The sequence below is a fragment of the Melospiza georgiana genome, chromosome 10, assembly GCF_028018845.1.
Source record: "Melospiza georgiana isolate bMelGeo1 chromosome 10, bMelGeo1.pri, whole genome shotgun sequence".
NCBI lineage: Eukaryota > Metazoa > Chordata > Aves > Passeriformes > Passerellidae > Melospiza > Melospiza georgiana.
Genome location: NC_080439.1, coordinates 1,046,115 through 1,064,900, shown reverse-complemented (window position 1 = coordinate 1,064,900; position 18,786 = coordinate 1,046,115). Strand labels below are relative to the sequence as shown.

The window sequence follows — 18,786 nt, the reverse complement described above, 5'->3', positions numbered from 1 at the left end:
CTACATTTCTAGCAAGCAGAGGTGAGGTGTGGGCGAATGTGAACAGAGTGTGTTGTTCTCTCACATGGATTTGGGGTTGCAGTGACAAATGATTTCTTGAGGGTCAGGTCCTGTAATTGTTTGTTAGTGCTGTTTTCCTTATCACGCAGGGCTTATCTTTAAGAAAAACCCCAACCCACCAGCGCACCCTCCCCCTTCAGAAAGAGCCCAATTCAGTTCAAAGCTGTGCTTCCCATCTGTGCAGGGCTTGAGAGGTTGCAGATCCTGTCTCTGTGGGAGGCCGGGCTATTGGAAAAGCAGTAATAGGAGCACAGACAAATATCTCTGTAGCTGGCTGGGGGAGAAGCAGCGTTTTCTCCCCTTCATAAACCCCCTCAGCAGCTCCATCCCTCCCTCCACCCGCAGCAGTGCCCAGCAGAGGGTTTCCAACAGAGGAGGCAGCTCTGTGGCCGGGAATAGGGACAAGAATTAAACTGTTCAACATTTAGCACTTGTGCCTTTGCCCTCGTGCCGTGAGCGATGCAATATCTTCAAAAGACCACAGGCAGTGAAAGGAGAGACTCGGCCTCCAAATGGCCCAAGAAAAATACCTCCGACACTGCACAGACTTTTTATTGCTGGCGTGGCATGTCAGGCAAATGGCAATAAACATCCCCGGCCCCTCGGAGCCCACCGGCAGCGCGGGCACCGGGCTGCTCTTTGCTTCCTTTGGGAACAAACTTCCGAGCTGGGCTGTTGTCGTAGGACAACGGGGAAGGGCTTTGAACGAAGGGAGATCGGTTTAGATCGGATTTAAGAATTGTTTTACTCAGAGGGTGGTGAAGCCCTTACACAGGGTGCCCAGAGAAGCTGCGGCTGACCCATCCCTGGAAGTGTCTGAGGCAAGGTTGGACATGGTTTGGAGCAGCCTGGGACTGAGGAAGGCGTCCCTGCCATGGCAGGGTGGGGTGGGAGGGCCGGGGGTCTCCATGGCACCCGCTGGGCGAGGGGCCGCCCCGAGGGGCCGCTTCTCGCTCCGTTCCCATCGCGTCCCACCGGCGCCGCTCCCCACGGGGAGCTCGGTGAGTCCCGCGGGAGGAGACTCTGCCGGCGGGCGGGGGGCAGCGCTACGGGAGCGGACCGGGGGCTCAGTCCTGATTGTGCTGAGGGGAGCGGACCGGGGGCTCAGTCCCGGCAGTGCTAAAGGGAGCGGACCGGGGGCTCAGTCCCGGCGGTGCTGAGCGGAGCGGACCGGGGGCTCAGTCCCGGCGGTGCTGAGCGGAGCGGACCGGGGGCTCAGTCCCGGCAGTGCTAAAGGGAGCGGACCGGGGGCTCAGTCCCGGCGGTGCTGAGCGGAGCGGACCGGGGGCTCAGTCCCGGCAGTGCTAAAGGGAGCGGACCGGGGGGCTCAGTCCCGGCGGTGCTGAGCGGAGCGGACCGGGGGCTCAGTCCCGGCTGGACGCTGCTGAGGGGAGCGGACCGGGGGCTCAGTCCCGGAGGTGAGGATGGGAGCGGACCGGGGGCTCAGTCCCGATGGTGCTGAGGGGAGCGGACCGGGGGGCTCAGTCCCGATGGGGAGCGGGCGCCGCTGCCCCGCCGCTCGCAGCGCACACACAATGGAGCAATGGAGCAGGTTGAACGGGCTCGGGGCCGCGGCAACACCGGGGCTGGATCTCGGCTCGGGCCGCCGCAGCCGCTCCCGGGCGGACGGGACGCTCCGCTCCGCTCCAAGGCCGCTCCGGGTTTCGGCAGGGCCCGCGGCGGGGGCGGGCCGCGCCGGGCCGGGCCGGGCGGGGCGGGCGGCAGCGCTGGGGTTTGAACGGAGCAGGTTGAGCACCCGCACCGGGCTGGGGCTGTGCGTGCGGCCGGGGCGGCGAGGCACAGCACAGCACCGAACCGGACCGGACCGGACCGAGCCCACCCCGGCGGCCGCGGTGAGTGAGCGAGGGCGGACGGGCCCCCCGAGCCCCGTGCCCGTGCGCGGCCCCGCGGGCGCTCCTGGCGGGACGGGACTGTGTCCCTGCGAGCCTCCGCTGGGCTTTCCCATGCGGTTGGTGCTGGTTTCTCCCTGTGTTCGCGGCCGGGGCTGGGGTGGGGGTTTGCGAGCTGCAGTTTCTTCTCAGCCCGTTTCACTCACAGACGGCTCTGCGTGCCCGAAGCCGCTCCGTGGCTTTCCCGGGGGCCGGTCCCGCCTCGGCCGTGTTTGTGCCGCTGGGCACGGGGAGATGGCCGGGCTGAGCTCCAGCCGCTCTCGGCCCCGCTCGCCGTGTGCCGGGCGGCGCTGCCCCGCGGCCGTGCCAGGGCAGCCCCTGGGCCGCGGGCACGGAGACCGGAGCGAGCCGCAGCCGCTCGGATCGCCCCAGCCCTGCCCAGCCCAGCCCTGCCCGTGTGCAGCGAGGCTCGGTGGAAAATCCCGACCCCCCCGAGCAGCGCCGGACAGCAGTGGGAGCGCCTGTCCCCGCCTGGATGGGGCTGGGACGGTGCTTGTAATCGAACCTCTTGCTGGATTGAGTTCTCCCTGAAAATACCTTATTTCTAATTGCCTACGCCATAAACCATTTTTAAAAAATGAAGTACAAATTAAACTCCGTGCACGTTTTGTTGCGATTCAGCCACTCTGTGCAATTCTGGGAACTCCAACTCCAGCTGGCCAGAAAGTGTTTTAGAAGAAGTGTTATTAAATTCCAGGGAGAAAGATATAAGCCTTATCTGATGGACCAGTCATAGGCTCTTTGTTTAGAGTGTGCTTTAACTCCTGAGTTATAAAACACAATGTTTGCCTGTTTTCAGGGGGCCCTCCTGCTTTACTTGGCCTTGGGACTTCTGGCCCTCATGTTGCAAAACTTAGGAAATGAAAGAAAAGTTAAGGTGTTTGCTCTGAAATGTGAAAGAATAATTGCAGGTAACAGTACTGAAAAGAGAGGCAGGGTTTAACCCTTCAGTGAGGCACCTGAGTTAAGATAATGTGCGATATGGAAAGAAAATCCAGGCTTTTTGGGAGGTGAGAGGCAGCAGAGCGCATGCATGCTGCTAAAAGGTCTTCCTGGTTCTTTAAGCATCAGCTCCCTGCAATAAGTTTGAGAGTGTTACTTTTGTAAAATCTGTTCTTAACCCTGAAGGATGCTCTTTTCCTGTATTTAAAAATGCCCGTAGGCTGTTACAGAAAGAAATGTTGAGTTTTATCAGCTGAAGATGCACGATTTGTGGGAAATGATCCATTCACGGGTGCTTTCTGGTTCTGTGCTACCTATTGTCTATAAAAACGGGGATCAGCTGGTGGGTTGGGATCAAGTGGCGCACAGCTCATTATTTTAACAAAAGGGGCTCGGCTTGGGAGGTTGCCTAGGGAATTGATTTAATGCTGCTGTCCTTTCAGCCGTTGAGGCGGGTGTCCCGCCATGACTTTGATCAAAATCACCGGTATTTGGGAAGGAGAATAAAATTTTCACTCCGTAAAAGCAAAGGAGAGGTCACCCGCTATTAACAGCTCCCAGCTTTGCATGAGCTGATCTGTAATTTAAAACACTGTCAAGAAATACCCGCGACACTAAAACAGTTTAATGAGCATCAAAATGTAGAGCAAAAATTAGTCCTCTGTTCAAGATTTGGCTTCCCCTTATTTCTGGGAAAGGCTTTAAGCTGTGTGTTTCTGTTGGGGTCTATAAAATAATCTTTCTATAAACGGAACAGTTTTCCTTTAATGAAATCTGAATAGGCTGCATTTTTTTCTAAGGTGTCACCCAAGATCCAGTTCAATTTAAATTGATAACGCTGGTGGCACAGTCGGGGCACAGCCACGTGGGGTAGTGTGGTGGTGTGCAGATTCGTTTTGTTTGTTTGCTCTGGCCTCTTTAATAACTTCAAACAAGCCTGAATGTTAAAAAAAAAAGAAAAAAAAAAGGCAAAACAAAAACAAACTCTCCAAATTTGGAAAGCAAATGTCTATTTCCAGGTCTGCTGGAGACCCGCTGTGCTGCCTGCAGCAGGACAGCATTTTCTGCGTGTGCCTTCAGAGGAGGTGAGACTGTGATGCCTGATTGCTCTGGGAGCCCTTACAGGAGCTCAGGAGCCCGAGTGTGACCCTGGTTGCAGTGGGTGTGCTGGGCTCTGTGGCAGTGAGGGTGCTGCACAAGATGAGTTCAGCTCTGTGGCAGTGAGGGTGCTGCACAAGATGAGTTCAGCTCTGTGGCAGTGAGGGTGCTGCACAAGCACTGTGGTGGCCTTTTCCTGCAGAGCCTGCTCCGAGCAGCCGTGGCTGTTGCACTGGGAGGTGTTGGGGGCACTGGCCAGCAGCCAGCGGCTCCCTGGGCAGTGGATTCACTGGTTTGAACCGTGGCTCTGGGCTGTGCCAGGGACAAATCTGGTTTTGTTTCCCAGCCCAGGAGCAGAAGGCGATTCTGGTGGAGCCCAGCTGGTGCCAGACTGGTCTAACGGGCAGCAGGGAGCTGTGTGTTCTCGTGTACTCCTTCCTTCCTTCCTTCTTGTTTATTTTAGGAAGCTGGAACTGTTTTCTGTGACAAAGGTGGGTGTCTCGTGCCAGTCTCCACGCTCACGGCGGGCACTGTTGTCACTGCAGAGATCTGAGCCTGCCCTCTGCTCTCCTGACTCTGGAGCCTTTTGCTGCCCCTCTGACCCTGCAGAAGGACTGTCCAGGTGTACCTGGGGGGCTGACAGTGCTGTGGAGCACAGATCTGAGGGGTGGCAAGGCAGGCTGGGGGACGCTCAATGCGAGGAGGTATCTGACACTGCAGGTGGGTGCTCACAAAGGTTCCCCAGGGCCAGTGAAGTGCAGGGAAGGGGCAGAGTTTGGAGCAGATGCCTGTTGCAGGGCTAGAAGAAGCAGGGCCCAGGGTGCTGAGGGTGCCACGTGCCCTGGTGGAAGCTGAGTTTACCACTGCAGGATGTAAAACCACTCCAGGGGTGTTTGGTGTGTGTGTTACAGGTCTTGGCATGAGGTGCCCATGTGAGTCTCTTCAGGCTGAAGTAACTCAAGGCTGCTTGCAAGAAACTTCAAGTGCAGGCAGGCAGTGGTGCAGCGTGGTGTGTGCTCTGTTACAGATGTGATTTATTGGGACTGACACGGAGTTCCTGTTCCTCTGCACACCGAGTGTGACCCAGAGTGTGGCTGGGATGGCGTGGGTCACACCAGGCAGTGCTGGGCCCCATGAGCTTCTCCTTCTTTGCTGGGCTGTTCTTCCACCCACAGGTGAAAAAAAAAGGGAAGAATGTTAGCAATTGCCAACTGTTAATTGATGTTCAGCACAGAGGATCTTATGGTGAGAAATGCCCACTCTTGGGGAACCACACACACACTGGTGACTGGCCAGGGACACAAGGTGCAGGTTATCCATGTCCATGCCTTGGACGTGGCTGCGTTGGCACAGTCCTTTCCAGGTGTCCTTATCTCCACAGTTTATCACATTGTGAGTTGTACATTTCAGATTTTCTAGGAATTTGCAGAAACACTCTGGCATTCATTTGCAGTTTGAAACTCTCTGTGCAGTGAACCCAAACCTGATTTGGATTGGTGAATGGGTGTACAGAGCTGGCAGAAAGGTGTGCAGAGCACTGGAGGTCTGTGCAAGGCAAACATGGAAAACTCTCACTGATATTTACCCATCCCGTGTCTGGTGGGTGAGTGTCACCCTGAGCAGGGTGTGCCAGGCAGGTGCCAGCTGAAGCTGTGCCTGCTGAACCTCAGAGGCCCTCCTGCACATAATTCCTCAAAGAGGAGAAAAACAAATTCCATCGAGGCTTCTCGAGGAATGGGGAGCAAATGCTAATTCCCTTTCAGGGCCCGTTGCCATGGGGAGTGGGCTCAAATCCTTTCTAATGCCTTCCTCGGCGGCAAGGAGTGCTGACACACGCTTTTCAGGGCTCCCAGAAGGAGTGGGGGAACGGCTGGGAACAAAAGCTGCATGGGAACGAGCAGCCAGGAGCCGCAGGGGCTGGCACAGGTAGAGGAGCCTCTGCACAGGGGGCTCAGCCCCGTGTCCTGCCTGCCTGCAGGGCTGGGTGCTGGGGAATTGTGTGCCAGAGCCTGCTCTGTGCTGTGCAGGGAGCCCAGCCCGCTCCTCGTGCTTCTGAACAGCAGATCCTGGGGGTTTGTCCTCTAGCAGGACCCAAACTGGGGCAGTCAGGGCTGGCCTGAGCCTCTGTCCTCATCTGGTGAGAGCCATGCAAGATCTGATTACCGCTCTGCTGGGGGAATAGCCAGAATACCAGATTAACCCCAGTAAAAGTTTCTAAAAATCTGCATTTTCAGTAAGTCTTATCTACCTAAGAGCATGCAAGCGCAGTATGTGCATCCCAAACTCTGTTGAGACCCTTCCCCTTGGTCACAATGGAATTCTGAGTGTGCAGTGGCTCCCAGGGAAACCCACAGGACGTGTTCCTGTGCTCCTGCTCTGGCTTGCCCCTTCAGACACCTTTGCTGCCAGCGTGGTGCCAGCACAGCTGTTCTGGCCTCTTGGCACATTTGATTAGGGAACTCGTCTGTCAGAATAATAAACCAAGCTAAAATCTCTGCTTTCGTTCCTCCAGACCAGTTCCTAGAGAAATAAGAAAAGGATCCCATACTGGATGGTTTTATTTTCTATTGCCAAGCATTGTTGATATTTTTTCCATGCTGGTAATGTTTATGGTTAAATATTTGCTGGTCAAAAGGGATTGTAACACTAAGGATATTTTTTAAGCCTTTTCTTTCATACAAGATGCTTTAACTCTTAAAAGCAGCCATACATTAATGACATAATTAATACAATAGGTAGGTAAAACTTTATTTTGTAAGTATGAAAATTACATCAATTTGTTGGAAAAAATGTCTTTTTGAGTCAGCAGTATGGAACTTCCATCTTGTGTGCCTTGCCTATTCTGCCTGACTCCCATATGTGTAACTTTAGCAATGTTTATGCAAGTTATTTTGAGTGAATGATGATATTTGATTCTGATTGAAGCGGAGATTTGCACAGATGATGTGTGGAACCCTTGGAGCCTGGCTTGTGTGACAATTAAATCTAAATCTGCATGAATTTAGACCAGCTTAAATGCTTAGCAATATTTGGGTGACTGTTGGTGGCTTAGTGGAATAAGAAGCCCAAGACTGCAGATGGGTGGATGCCCCATGGAATATTGTCATATTAGGCTTTTATAATCTCTTCAGATTTGTGCTTTTTAGGTCTAACTATGGCTAAGCTTGTCATCCAAGAATTTCTTTGCTTTGTGGGTACTGTTTCAAAAAACCCAGCCCCTGTTGTGCAGAACTGGTCTCTGAAGTTTGAGAGCTGTTCTACCAGAGTTGTCACTTTGGTTAGAAAGTAAAAACATGGACTGGGAAGTTCCTGTTGGTGGCTACTGATTAACCAGGAGGGAGCCTGCAGTGTATTTCAATAAGGTCCAGGGAAAGGAAGCTGGTGAGGGATGGAGTTCCCTGGGTGCGTGTTGTGGTGTGAACAGAAGTGCAAGCAGCCTCTCTCCCTCTGGTCAGTGCTGTTATTCCTAATCCCAGTGTAACAAGGGGCTGAGCTCTGGGGCGTGTCCTGGAGAAGTGTCTGTGTGCTTGCCCAGGGCTGAGGCTGATGGCACCTTGGGAAATGATGTACAGCTCGATGGGGAACATTTCTTCATTGAGCTAAGAAACTGTAGGGAAAACCCAGTGATCCCCTGTGGGCAGCCCTCGCTCTGCTCCCGAGGAGAGCAAGTGAACCTCTTGCTTATTCTCACACTGAAGATAAACCACTTCACTTCCTCCCTTCTAATACCACTGAAGGTTTGTAGTGAAGCTGAATTGCTTGGGTTTTCAATACCACTTCAGGATTCTGCAGGGGAAGTTCAAAGTGGCATTTGTCCTCTGGTGTTTATTTTCTGTTTGCAGCGGCTGGGAGGTGGCTGCCCACACGAGATGGTGTCGTCAGAGATGCTGCGTGCCCCCACCACCATCCCAGCTGCCACACCAAAGCCCAGCCTTTCTCTCTGGACTCTATTCCTGCTGCTCAGTGCCAGCCAGATGGTCTGTGCTCCCTCCCACACTGACATCTCTGAAGCTCATCAGAGGGCCCTGGCCATAGCTGGGCCACCACAGCATCGTTTCCATCACAGCATCATTTCCACCACACACTTGGGGTGGCCTTTGTGTGACTCTGAATTGCTCTTCTCATTTCTTACCTTTTTAAAATTAAGATTACTATTTTGTTATACTTTTCCTTTATGTCAATTGGAGAGCCCAGTATCTCTGAACTATTTTTCATGCTAAAATTTGTCATTAATGGGCACAAGCTTCCAAACTCAGTAGCCCGCTTAATATTCAGTGTTTTCTGGACTTTCCTTTAATTACCAGGAACATGAACTTTATACACCATTTGGGGCTAAGGAAAGGAATCATTTTTTTATAAGTCACACTTCCCATGTGTGTTCACTGGGTAGATCTGAGCTGTGAAAGTGGAGCTGTGGTTTGGTCTGAGGGAAGTGCTGGTGTCCTGCCAGTGTCCTGCAGCTCTGCCCTGCCCTCAGGAATGATCCCTGGTGCTGGAGCTGGGGTTTGGTCTACAGGGACAAAATCTTTGAGCAATATTTGCTTACTTCTATTAATAACAAGCAATACCAGTTAACTGATACTGCTCAAGTTATTAATGGAAGTATCCTTCCATTAATAACTCTCTTGTAAAGTACAGCTCTGTACAACTAATCAAAGCTCTCTGGAAAAGTGTCTCTCATGGAACACAGTGCTCAAAGCACAAAAATAAGGCAGTCGACAGGTTTAATGGAAATGAATCAGCTGAAATAGCAGATGCAGCTCTCTCAAGGTGCTGTGTTTCTGCACAGCACATAATGGACACCTTGCTCAGCTTCCAGATTAATACACTTTGTCCAGATAAAATAGGTGGATTCCTGACACGCTGCACTAGCATCTCTGCTCTCAGGTGGTGAAGCACCAACTGTTTTACCTTTTGGAATGAATGTGGCAGGCTCAGGGCTGAACCTGCAGGAATTTGTTTATTGTGAAAATGATACCCCAAGCTGAGAAACCTGCAGAGTGGAAAAGTGAGGAGTGTTTTCAACTCTCTCTGAATTGGCTGCTTTATCAAGCTGGTTTTGAACTCAGATTTATATCTCGTCAGGATTTTGGTAACTTTTTGCCAAAATAGTTTTGTTGTTGCAGTCCTAATTAAACTAATTATGTACTTATGGACACTTTTTACTCTAATAATTTGTTCTACGTGTATAAAATAAGTGATACAGGGACAGCCTGCATTTTAGTCAGTGGCATAGACAGAATGTTCTTTTTCTCCTGTATTGAAATGATGCAAATTTGTATACAGTTAAGTTCCTAAGTGTGTGTTCCTTTGAAACGATGGTATTTGGCCCAAGTGTGGGGCTGGTTGGGATTTTGTTTGCTGTTTTTTTGTACCGTAGGGTGAGGCATGATCTTGGCTGGGCGCTCCTGGAGCCTTGTAAAGCAAATAACTTTGAGCACTATCCAAAGAACCGCTGGTGTTTCTTGGGAAGGTTTTCTTGTGGGATGTTTGTGTCAGCTGATGCAACCCCTTGGGGAGCCTGCCTTCATCCCCGATGTGCCCGGGAGAACCTTTGTTCCGCGGGGCCGCCGTGGTGTGGGAGAACCCTTTGTGCCAGAACAAAGGGGGATTGTGTCAGCGGCCGTGAGAGGGAGGGCAGGGGGCTCAGGGGCTCTTTTGGAGGCGCTGCAGGGCGGTATGGACAGCCACAGTTCCTGTAAATCTCCCTGAGATACGGGAGAGATCTGTGTGGGAGATAAGATCTGCTGCTATTGTGTGCAAATTCTTGGGGGTGAATATTTGATATGGTTTCCTTAATTAAAGCACCATGCCTCTTGGACTCCTGTAGCCTAAAGTGAAAAGCCAGGCTGTAGGCTGGACTGTGGTGTTATTCCTGTGCTCTGAAGGTAACTAACAGCTTGTGCCTTACTGCGTAAAGCAGAGTGGCCCTAGTGCAGGCTATGAGGAAAGCTGCTGGGTGGCGAGGGTGAAAGAGCAGGGACTGTGGAAGATGAAGCCTGGCAGGGGCAGTGGGTATTGCTGCTTGGGCTCCAAAGTTGGGAAAACATGCCTTTAGTGTGAACAACACACGGTCCATACCCAAAACACACCCTCGGTGGAGCCTGGGGACGTTTTAGGATGGAGCAAAGCACACGCAGGTGTTTGTGGCTCCCACCTGCAGCACAGCACCCAGCCCATCCCATCCCTGCTGTTCCTGCGTGGTGTCACACTGGGACTGCCCTGTGGGTCTCTATTGCTCTCAAATCAGCATCAGCATTGACACTGAGGCTGCACGGGGACAGGGGAAATGTTCTCCAGGTCCTTCTGTTCCCTTGTTAGCTGGCTGCACCCCAGGAATGGACTGTGGCTAAATTGGTCGTTAAGGATCAGAGGAGTCCTGTTGGCTGGGATTTCAGGTTATTTGTTGTCCTTGTTGTTTTGAATGAAATGGATCTGTGTCCCTTCATGTGCTGTGGTGCTGCATTTGGGGGTGGCTTTGTTACTAAGGCCCCCTGGCAGTGGTTTAGTGAGGAGATTTGGGTGGCAGTGTCCTCACATCCTGCTAGAATTGCTCGGATAAAGACAGTTGGGGTTGTTTGTGCCAAGTGTGGGCGAGCAAGCAGCTGGGTTGGCCAGAGTGAAGGTGGGAGGGAGATAAAATGGGAGACCTAAGTGGGCTTGTAACAGGAAGGGGTGTCTGGATTGCTGAAACCAGAACCTGAACTTCATAAAATAGCAGAGGGAGAAGGAGGATCCAGTGAAAGGATTTGGTGTCAGGACAGGAGATTAGGAATTCCATGGCTTCAAAGAAGTATGAAATGCTGGTGTGTCTGCCTGCAGCCGTCAGTGTTAATTTTGGGTGGCTGATGTAAGTGCTCCTCCCCAGGCTCAAGCTGCCCGTCCATGGGCGCTTTCAGAGTGCCTCAGGCCAATGTCAGCCAAGGGCAAGGGCACAGGGCCCTGTGTCCTCATAACTCTGCTCTGCTCTCAAAGTCAGGGGGTGATTACCTCCGAGTCACCTCTTTAATTACTGTAACCTTCACTTGGGGAGGATTTATAGTCCTGTGGTGTGGGATGTGTCTGTAGCCTGTTAAATATGGGACAGCATCACTGAATGGATTAAATTGATCGTGTCTCCAGGCCCCACAGTGGCCTGGGCTGGCTCGGGGGTGGTGACAGAGGTGACAGAGGTGCCCATTGCTCCCTGCAGCACCCGGGGAGCTGGCTGGTGGCACCAGTGCAGCACAGCTCTGCCTCCATCCAGGTGATGTGTCCGTGGGGATGGACGCGTTTGGAGAGTGAAGAACTTCCTTTGTTGTCATCTTTGTGTGAAGCCGACGGAACGTTTTGCATGAAGGGCTCAAATAACTACAGCGGCAGCAGGAGTTGGGGACATTGTTTGTAAATTAAGCCCCAGTCACCCATTCCCGTTTCCCTTGCAGGGTCAGAGCCTTTGATGGTGAGCGGGGAGCTGCCTCACGATGAGTTACTGGAGTCTGGATAAGAAGAGCAGCCTGCAGTACTGCCGGCACTTCCTAGCGGACAACGGCGTGTTCCACGGTGAGTTCGGTCACTCTGCGTTCGGCGGTCGGTGTTTCCTGCAGCCGGCGGTGCCCGACATGCTGTATGCCCGGGGTATCTCCTGGGGACGCTGCTCCGGGCAGAGCGGGGCCGAGCCCCGGCCGTGCCCGCTCCGCTCGGGGGGCGCTCGGGGCGTGCGGGACCCCCGGCAGCGACCGGGGAACGGCGGGGCTGCGGCGGCGCCGCCAGGGGGCGCTCCGGGACCGCCGCCCCCGGTACCGGCTCCGATCGATGTGCCCCGGCCCGACCGATCCCCCCGGTACCGGCTCCGATTGATGTGCCCCGGCCCGACCGATCCCCCCGGTACCGGCTCCGATTGATGTGCCCCGGCCCGACCGATCCCCCCGGTACCGGCTCTGACCGATGGTCCCCGGCCCGACCGATCCCCCCGGTACCGGCTCCGAACGATGGCTCCGGTACCGGCTCCGATCGATGTGCCCCGGCCCGACCGATCCCCCCGGTACCGGCTCCGACCGATGTGCCCCGGCCCGACTGATCCCCCCGGTACCGGCTCTGATCGATGGCCCCCGGCCCGACCGATCCCCCCCGGTACCGGCTCCGACCGATCCCCCCGGCCCGACCGATCCCCCCCGGTACCGGCTCCGGCCGCTGCCCCCGGTACCTGCTCTGACCGATGGCCCTGGTACCGGCTCCGACCGGTCCTCCCCGGTCCGACCTATGTCCTCCGATCCGAGCGATTTACCCCGGTACCGGCTCCAACCGCCGCCCCCGGTACCAGCTCTGACCGATGGCCCTGGTACCGGCTCCGATCGATGTGCCCCGGCCCGACCGATCCCCCCGGTACCGGCTCCGACCACCGCCCCCAGTACCAGCTCTGACCGATGGCCCTGGTACCGGCTCCGATTGATGTCCCCCGGTCCGACTGATGTCCCCGGTACCGGGCCCAATCGGTCTGCCCTGGGCCTGCTGGGGCTGGGCCCGACCGATATCCCTGGTACCACCGATCTCCTCTGGTGTGGCCGGGGCTGAGTCCTCCGATCCCCCTCGGGGCTGCCCGGATGGATCTGCCAGCTTCGGACCGCCCCCCCGGGTCCCCCTGAACCCCCCGGTGCTTCCGGGGCTGGATCCAACCAATGCCCCCCGGTCCCACCGATATCCCCCGCGGCGAGGTCTGACCGACCCCCGGTGCCACCGATCCCCCACACCTTGTATTCTGTATTCCCTTTGAGGTCAGTAATTAAACCCCATCACTGGGGCAGATTTATGGCACTATTAATAACAGAGGCATGGAATGCTTTGAATTAAAGATAGAAATACTCGTCTCATTCAAAGCAAAGGTGATTTTTTTTCCCTAGAGAGCATACAGCTCCATTTTCAGTGTGTTTGTCAGGACTGGAGAGGTTTGCAGCCCACTGTAAAACAAACTGTATCTGCATTTTTGTCACTGTGGTTATGTCACCATTGATGAAGTTAATGGCTTAGTGAGAGAATGAATCATTTGTCAGTCTGTGAATCTTCCTAATGAAAGCCGGCTCTCAGAGAGAGCCCCATTTTTCCCTGTACTGTTTTTTCCTTGCCCACGAGCACTTCTAGTCCTATTTGGGACACCAGAAGAATGTTAATAACTTTCTGTAAGTAAGTCTGACAGTGGTGTTGTCACATTAATTCATGTGTGTGCTGCACTTGGGACTTGTGTTAGAGGGAGAGTGCTGTCATCTCCAGGCAGAACCACTCTGCTTCTCCAATGAAATGAATTTGTTCCTGACATTTATCAGGCCACTCGTGTGGTCCCACTGGTTTTGGTGGGATCGTGTTCCTTCAGAGCTCCCTCTGACCTTGTGGAAGGGACGTGCTCACCCCGGTGCCCCTGGGCACTGTGGCGGTGTTTTGGTGGATGCCTGTTAATCCCTGCTCCCTGCACCAGTGTGGGACTGGAGCAGGCACAGGGGTGTGGATTTGCAGCTCTGCCACTCCACATCAGTGAAAGAGGAGCCTGGTCCATGCCCTGAGAGCTGAGGTGTGTTTCAGCTCAGAGCAGCACCTCACCTTTATCCTGCTAATGGTGCACAGGCTGGATAATGATCCATCACACAGAGTCCAGCAATCCATGAACAGCTATTGAGGGATGAGTCTGCAAAGTGATAATCATCTGCAGCCCAGGGCATAATGAGCAGGAATCCTAGACCAGAAAGATTTCATGGCCTAATTTATCTGTCTTTGATTGATGATCAGAAAAGATTAACTTTTTTTCCCTCACAGAATCCATCAGGGCTTCCCATTTGTCCCCTTTAACCTAAGCAAGACGCTGCAGGACAGTTCCTTTCCCTGTGAGTGTATGGAGGGGCTGAATTCCCCCTGGACAGTGACAGAGGTGACAGCATGGGTAAGGATGTGTGCATGTCCCAGGAATTAGTGTGTTTTTCTGGAGCTCCAGAGAGGCTGGGCTCCTCCAGGGCTGATAATTCAGGCTCCAGGGCTGTGCTGGAATTCAGGCTGCTCACATTAACCAAGTGCACCCTCCCTGGGAGCAGTGGGGCAGCCAGTGGCACCAGGGCTGTCTGGGGTGATTGTCTGGAGCTGAACCTGTGAGCTGGAGGAACTGCAGCACCTTGGGGCAGCCCAGGTGAAAACACCCCACGGGGCCAGTTGGTGTTCTCAAAAACCACAGGAGGATCTTCAGGAGAACTGGAAGTGTCTGCAGAGGTGCACAAGAGATGCACTGGCTGTGCTCATCTCTGGTGTTTTCCTCACACCCTTGTGGCAGCTGCATTAGTTTAAGCACCTGAGCATATGGGGTTCCATTTGTTCACCTCCTGCTGAGGAGTTCAAAGGCAAGAACTCATGGACTGCATTAATAAAAATGCTGAAGCTCTATTGGGAGTGGTTTAATTGTTTGATGTAAAAAACCAAAAACCCAAAAGACCACCAACGAAACCCCAAACAAAACCAAACCTCCCCAGTAAAACCAAAAGGAAAAAAGGCTCAGCTTGCAGCAGAAGCAGCTGGCTGAGCCTGCAGCCCTGTTGCAGTGCAGTGCCCCTGCAGAATCCCATTAGTGTGGGAGTCACATCCCTGAAGTGTTCAAGGCTGGAGGGGCTTGGAGCCCCTGGGGCAGTGCAAGGTGCCCCTGCCCTTGCAGGGGTGGAACAAGGTGAGTTTAGGGTCCCTTCCAAGCCAAAGCACTCTGGTTCTGTGATCAGCTGAAGGAGGATGAAATTTGGAGCACTCAGTAAGATGAAGGTGTTGGTGGCACAAGGCCCAGCCCGATGCAGTTCTGGGCAGCAGAGTTTGAGCAGGGGGAGCTCAGGAACAGGGAGAAGGTACAGAAGGGAAGGTGAGATAAGTCAGGCTTGTTTAGTCTGGAAATCAAAGATTTAGAGGGGATGTGACTGCTGGCTCTGAGTGCATTGCAAAGGGAAAGCTCAGAGAGGAAAAGGCTTATTGGAGCTGATGGGGGAAGTTGGCACCAGAGCAAGTTGAAAATTGCCCACAAGTGTATGAAACAGGCCCAGGAAAAACTAAGATATTTTGAGTGGGAGATTGACAGGTTTTGGGAAAATTGTTACAGCATTGTATTTGTGCTCTTGCTCTGAGGCTGTAAATGTGATTAGCAGGAATGTATTGACTAGTGGGAAATGAGGCTGGCAAACTCTAACCGTGGTCCCATTCAATCCCTGTGTCCAGTGAACATCAGCAGAGCTCCCATTCCATTCAGGAGTGCTGCTGGCCATGGATCAGGCTGCTCTCTGCTGGCTTTAAGGGTGCTTTGGGACACTTGCACGCTGTTACACAAGCAGTATTGGTACACAGCTGTGGGGCTTTCCACGGGCTCTGGTGGGTTGTCTTTAAATAATGACTGAGATTCATGTGTGTAATGAAGTACTGGGTGCATCCACGTCGCCTAAGGCTCTCTCATCATTTTATAATTTTATGAAGAAAAGCTGCTAATGGCTGCATTTGCAGGATATTAAAATTCTTATCTGTTTATGTCTGAAATTTTTGGTTGCAGAAGGGGAGGTTGCTGCTGTGCCTTGTACTCTGGGGAGTCTTATCTGCCCAGAAGCAAAAATGTCAGTTTTCTTCAGCAGCAGCAGCAGTGAGATACAGCAGTGTGTGTGCACACAGAGAATAACAGACCAGAGACAGGGGCTGGGGTGAGCTGTTTTAGCAGTTTCTGCAGAACAGAGAAGACAGGCAATTAGAATGTTTGGAATAGCCTTGAGGATTTGATGAACTCACTTTCATTTCCTTCCTCTTGCGAGCAGTTCCGAAATACAAAGTACAGCATCCCTCTAGGCTTGGAAGGAGAGATTTATTTTTTTTTTATTTTTGCAGGGGTTTTAAGCTGTAACTGTGCATCATGTTTTGTTTGTTTGCTGGCAGTAACAATGTAGGAATGGCTGTGCTGTCAGAGCAAACATCCATTTAACTTTGCTGCTCGATGGTCGGGGCTAGAAATACAAAGGGAAAAAACCCAAAGTGTACAGAGCAGCCCTTCCTGTGGCTCCCAGTGCCTCCCAGTCAGCAAGGCAAGTACTTCCCCAGCCAAAACTGCATCTAGGTAATTCCTATTTTTTCACTGCATCTGATATTTTTTATTTTTTTCCATAAGATGTTTGGAATTCGTTTGTGCTTGTGGCCATCTGTGGGAATTAACCCCCTCCAAAACTTGTGGTGTTTGGTGTGGACCCTCTGGCTGGAGGGAAGCAGGGATGGAGCAGGTTGTGTTTCACCTTGGGAAGGGAATTCCCTGGGAAGTGTGAGTGGGTCTGAGCCTGACAGGTGACCATGGAAGGTCCTTAAATTGTGTTGGGCACATCCTGGTGCCTTTGGCTGTCCAACACCCTGATGAGGAAACCACGGAGAGCCCCTCCTTGCTTCAGTGGCCTCAGACTTCCGTGCCCAGTGAGAACAGAAAATGCCTTCTGTTGTCCTTTTTTATGCAGTCAAATGGCCTGTTTTGGTTATTGGAGCACAAGAGTTTTGGGGGAGCAGTCCCAGAGCTTCGCCAGATTGCACAAATCCTTCAGGCCTGATGTTTGCTATGGGCAGTGCTCTATAATTAGCTCTGCTGGAGCCTCGTGCGGGGCTGGGGGCACAGCTACAGATGCCAGCTGTGGGCTGCAGGGCTCAGCCTTTTATCTGCTTCAGAATGGTGCTGGCAAAGCAGAACGAGTGCAGGAATTTGGGTTTGGGCTCATGTTCTGATTTATGTGAAATATCCACAATCCATTCCTTGGGACAAACAGATGTAAATGGAAATGTGTTTGCAAGAAGAGCGTTAAGGAATTAATGTATTCAAGTCCACTGAGGTTTAAAAAGGGCCTGAAGTGCCTGAAGAAACTCTCTCTGCTTTGTTCAAGAGCTGTGTCTGTCTCTGCATCTGTTAATGAAAGGTGGAGTCTCATGTGGGATCTGTCTCCAGACAGTATTTCAGGTCCTTGTGTTCCAATGCCAAGTATTTTTCTCCTTTCATTTTTGTGTGTTTCTCAGCTTTCCGTAGAACCATGTCTTCATTAACGATAAATGAGTTGATAAAAGCTTTAATCTGATAAAAATGACAAGTTTTCTGTGCAGCTGATACAAAGTTTTATTCACTGCTGGCTGACTTTTCACAAGGAGATTGTCTCACAGTTCAGATCTAAGATTACACTTGGAAGATGATTATGAAGATGTTGTTATCTCCTTATTTCATTATCTATTCCCTGTAAGAGGTGTTAGTTCTCTAATCAGCTTTTCTTGCTCTTTAGCAGAATTAGGCTTTGTGCTGGTTTCCAGCTATTTTGACAGTGATAAAGGAAAACCCAATGAGCTAGAAAATGAACCTTCCTCTGATGCTGTAATTTCCAAACTGTTAGTTAAATCATATTCTCGTTTATTGGAAAATGGATATTTTTGCAGTAGAACTTGCAGGGCTGTGTCTCTGTGCAGTAATCTGAGCCTTGTGAGGTGTGGGCAGGAAACCCAAGTGGGAAAGGCAGGTGTGGAGGTGAGGCTGTTCCTGTTCCTGCCAGCTTTCACCTGGGACTGTGCAGCACCCCCAGGACAGCAGCGATGGCTGAAAAGGTCTTGTCTTACAGTGGCCATTGATGTCAATCAGCTACAGGCACAGGGAAGTGGGTTCTTTGTTCAGAAACTTGTTTGTCACCATCACCTCTGGGACTGCTGGAACTGTGTGAGCTGCGGCCCTGCAGAGCATTCCCAGCAGGACAATGAGCCTGTGAGCAGGGGAAAGCCAAACCAACCGTCAGGGCTTGGGATTCAGTGCAAAACCTGGCTTGACACTGAGGAGTTGTCATGGGGATTGATTTTCGATAAACCTACAGGTCTTCTTATACCATTTGGCATCTGTCAACTAAATTACATAACATCTTCATTTGTTTGCTGTAATGTGCTTCTAACCTACATAACATGCTTGAATTTCTAAAGACATGTAGCATTTAGGCATGTCTGGTTTTAAAAGGAAGCTTATTTTGGAGACAAAATAATGAAGAGTGTATTGGTGATTGCGTAAGGTTTCTTACAGAGCAGCTGTGGCATTGAAGGTGCTTGTGTGTAGCTTGTATTATAATTAACAGAACAGTAGGAGTGTGAGTAATTTGCATTTAACACATTATCAAGTGCAATCTGATATATCAATAATTAAACTGTACAGCAGTGACAGTTTATTTTTTGTTGTTGAACTGCATAATTTCAATGCACTGGTAACTGTCTAGAGGCACCACGGTGGTGGTTTCAGCCATGAAGGTGGTGGGCTGAGAACCAGAGCTGGGGTAACGCCGTGGCCACCCCATTTCCCTTGCTCTGCCTGGCAATGGGTGACACTCCCTCCTCAGAGTGGGACTTGTGCCACTCCTGACAGTGCCGCCAGAGCCACAGCTGAGCAGCCAAGAGATCCTGCAGTGGGTCTGGGGTCTCGATTCACCTTCCAGGGTGCTGGACATGGTCCATGGATACCCACAGAGTGCTGAGCTCTGTCGTGGGGGCTGTGGGAAGGCTCTCTGTGCTACCAACAGCTATGAAATGATGATTTCTCAGGAGGTAAAACATGTCAGCTCCACTTGGATTTTGTCTCCCATCCCACTGAAGTTCTGCAGGCATGTGGAACTATGAGGGGTGGTTTTTTGAGTGGTTTTTATTTGTTTTCCTCCTCTGTCACGTTGTCTGTCGTGTAACTTTTTCCTGGCCTGTGCTTGACAAGGTCTCTTTTATTGCTGTCACAGTGTTTAGGAATACAGCTGGGAATTCCTTT

At 52.1% G+C, this 18,786-nt stretch overlaps 1 protein-coding gene across 1 annotated transcript in view; it reads left to right on the top strand.

The window, feature by feature from the left end:
* The first annotated feature begins 11,449 nt into the window (after window positions 1–11,449).
* The window catches only part of PLCH1 (phospholipase C eta 1), a 46,322-nt gene continuing 38,985 nt past the window's right edge, over window positions 11,450–18,786 (top strand). The window contains exon 1 of the mRNA XM_058031531.1: window positions 11,450–11,552. Within this exon, the coding sequence (XP_057887514.1) occupies window positions 11,474–11,552 (79 nt within the window). The 5' untranslated portion in view covers window positions 11,450–11,473. The remainder of the gene's footprint in view (window positions 11,553–18,786) is intronic.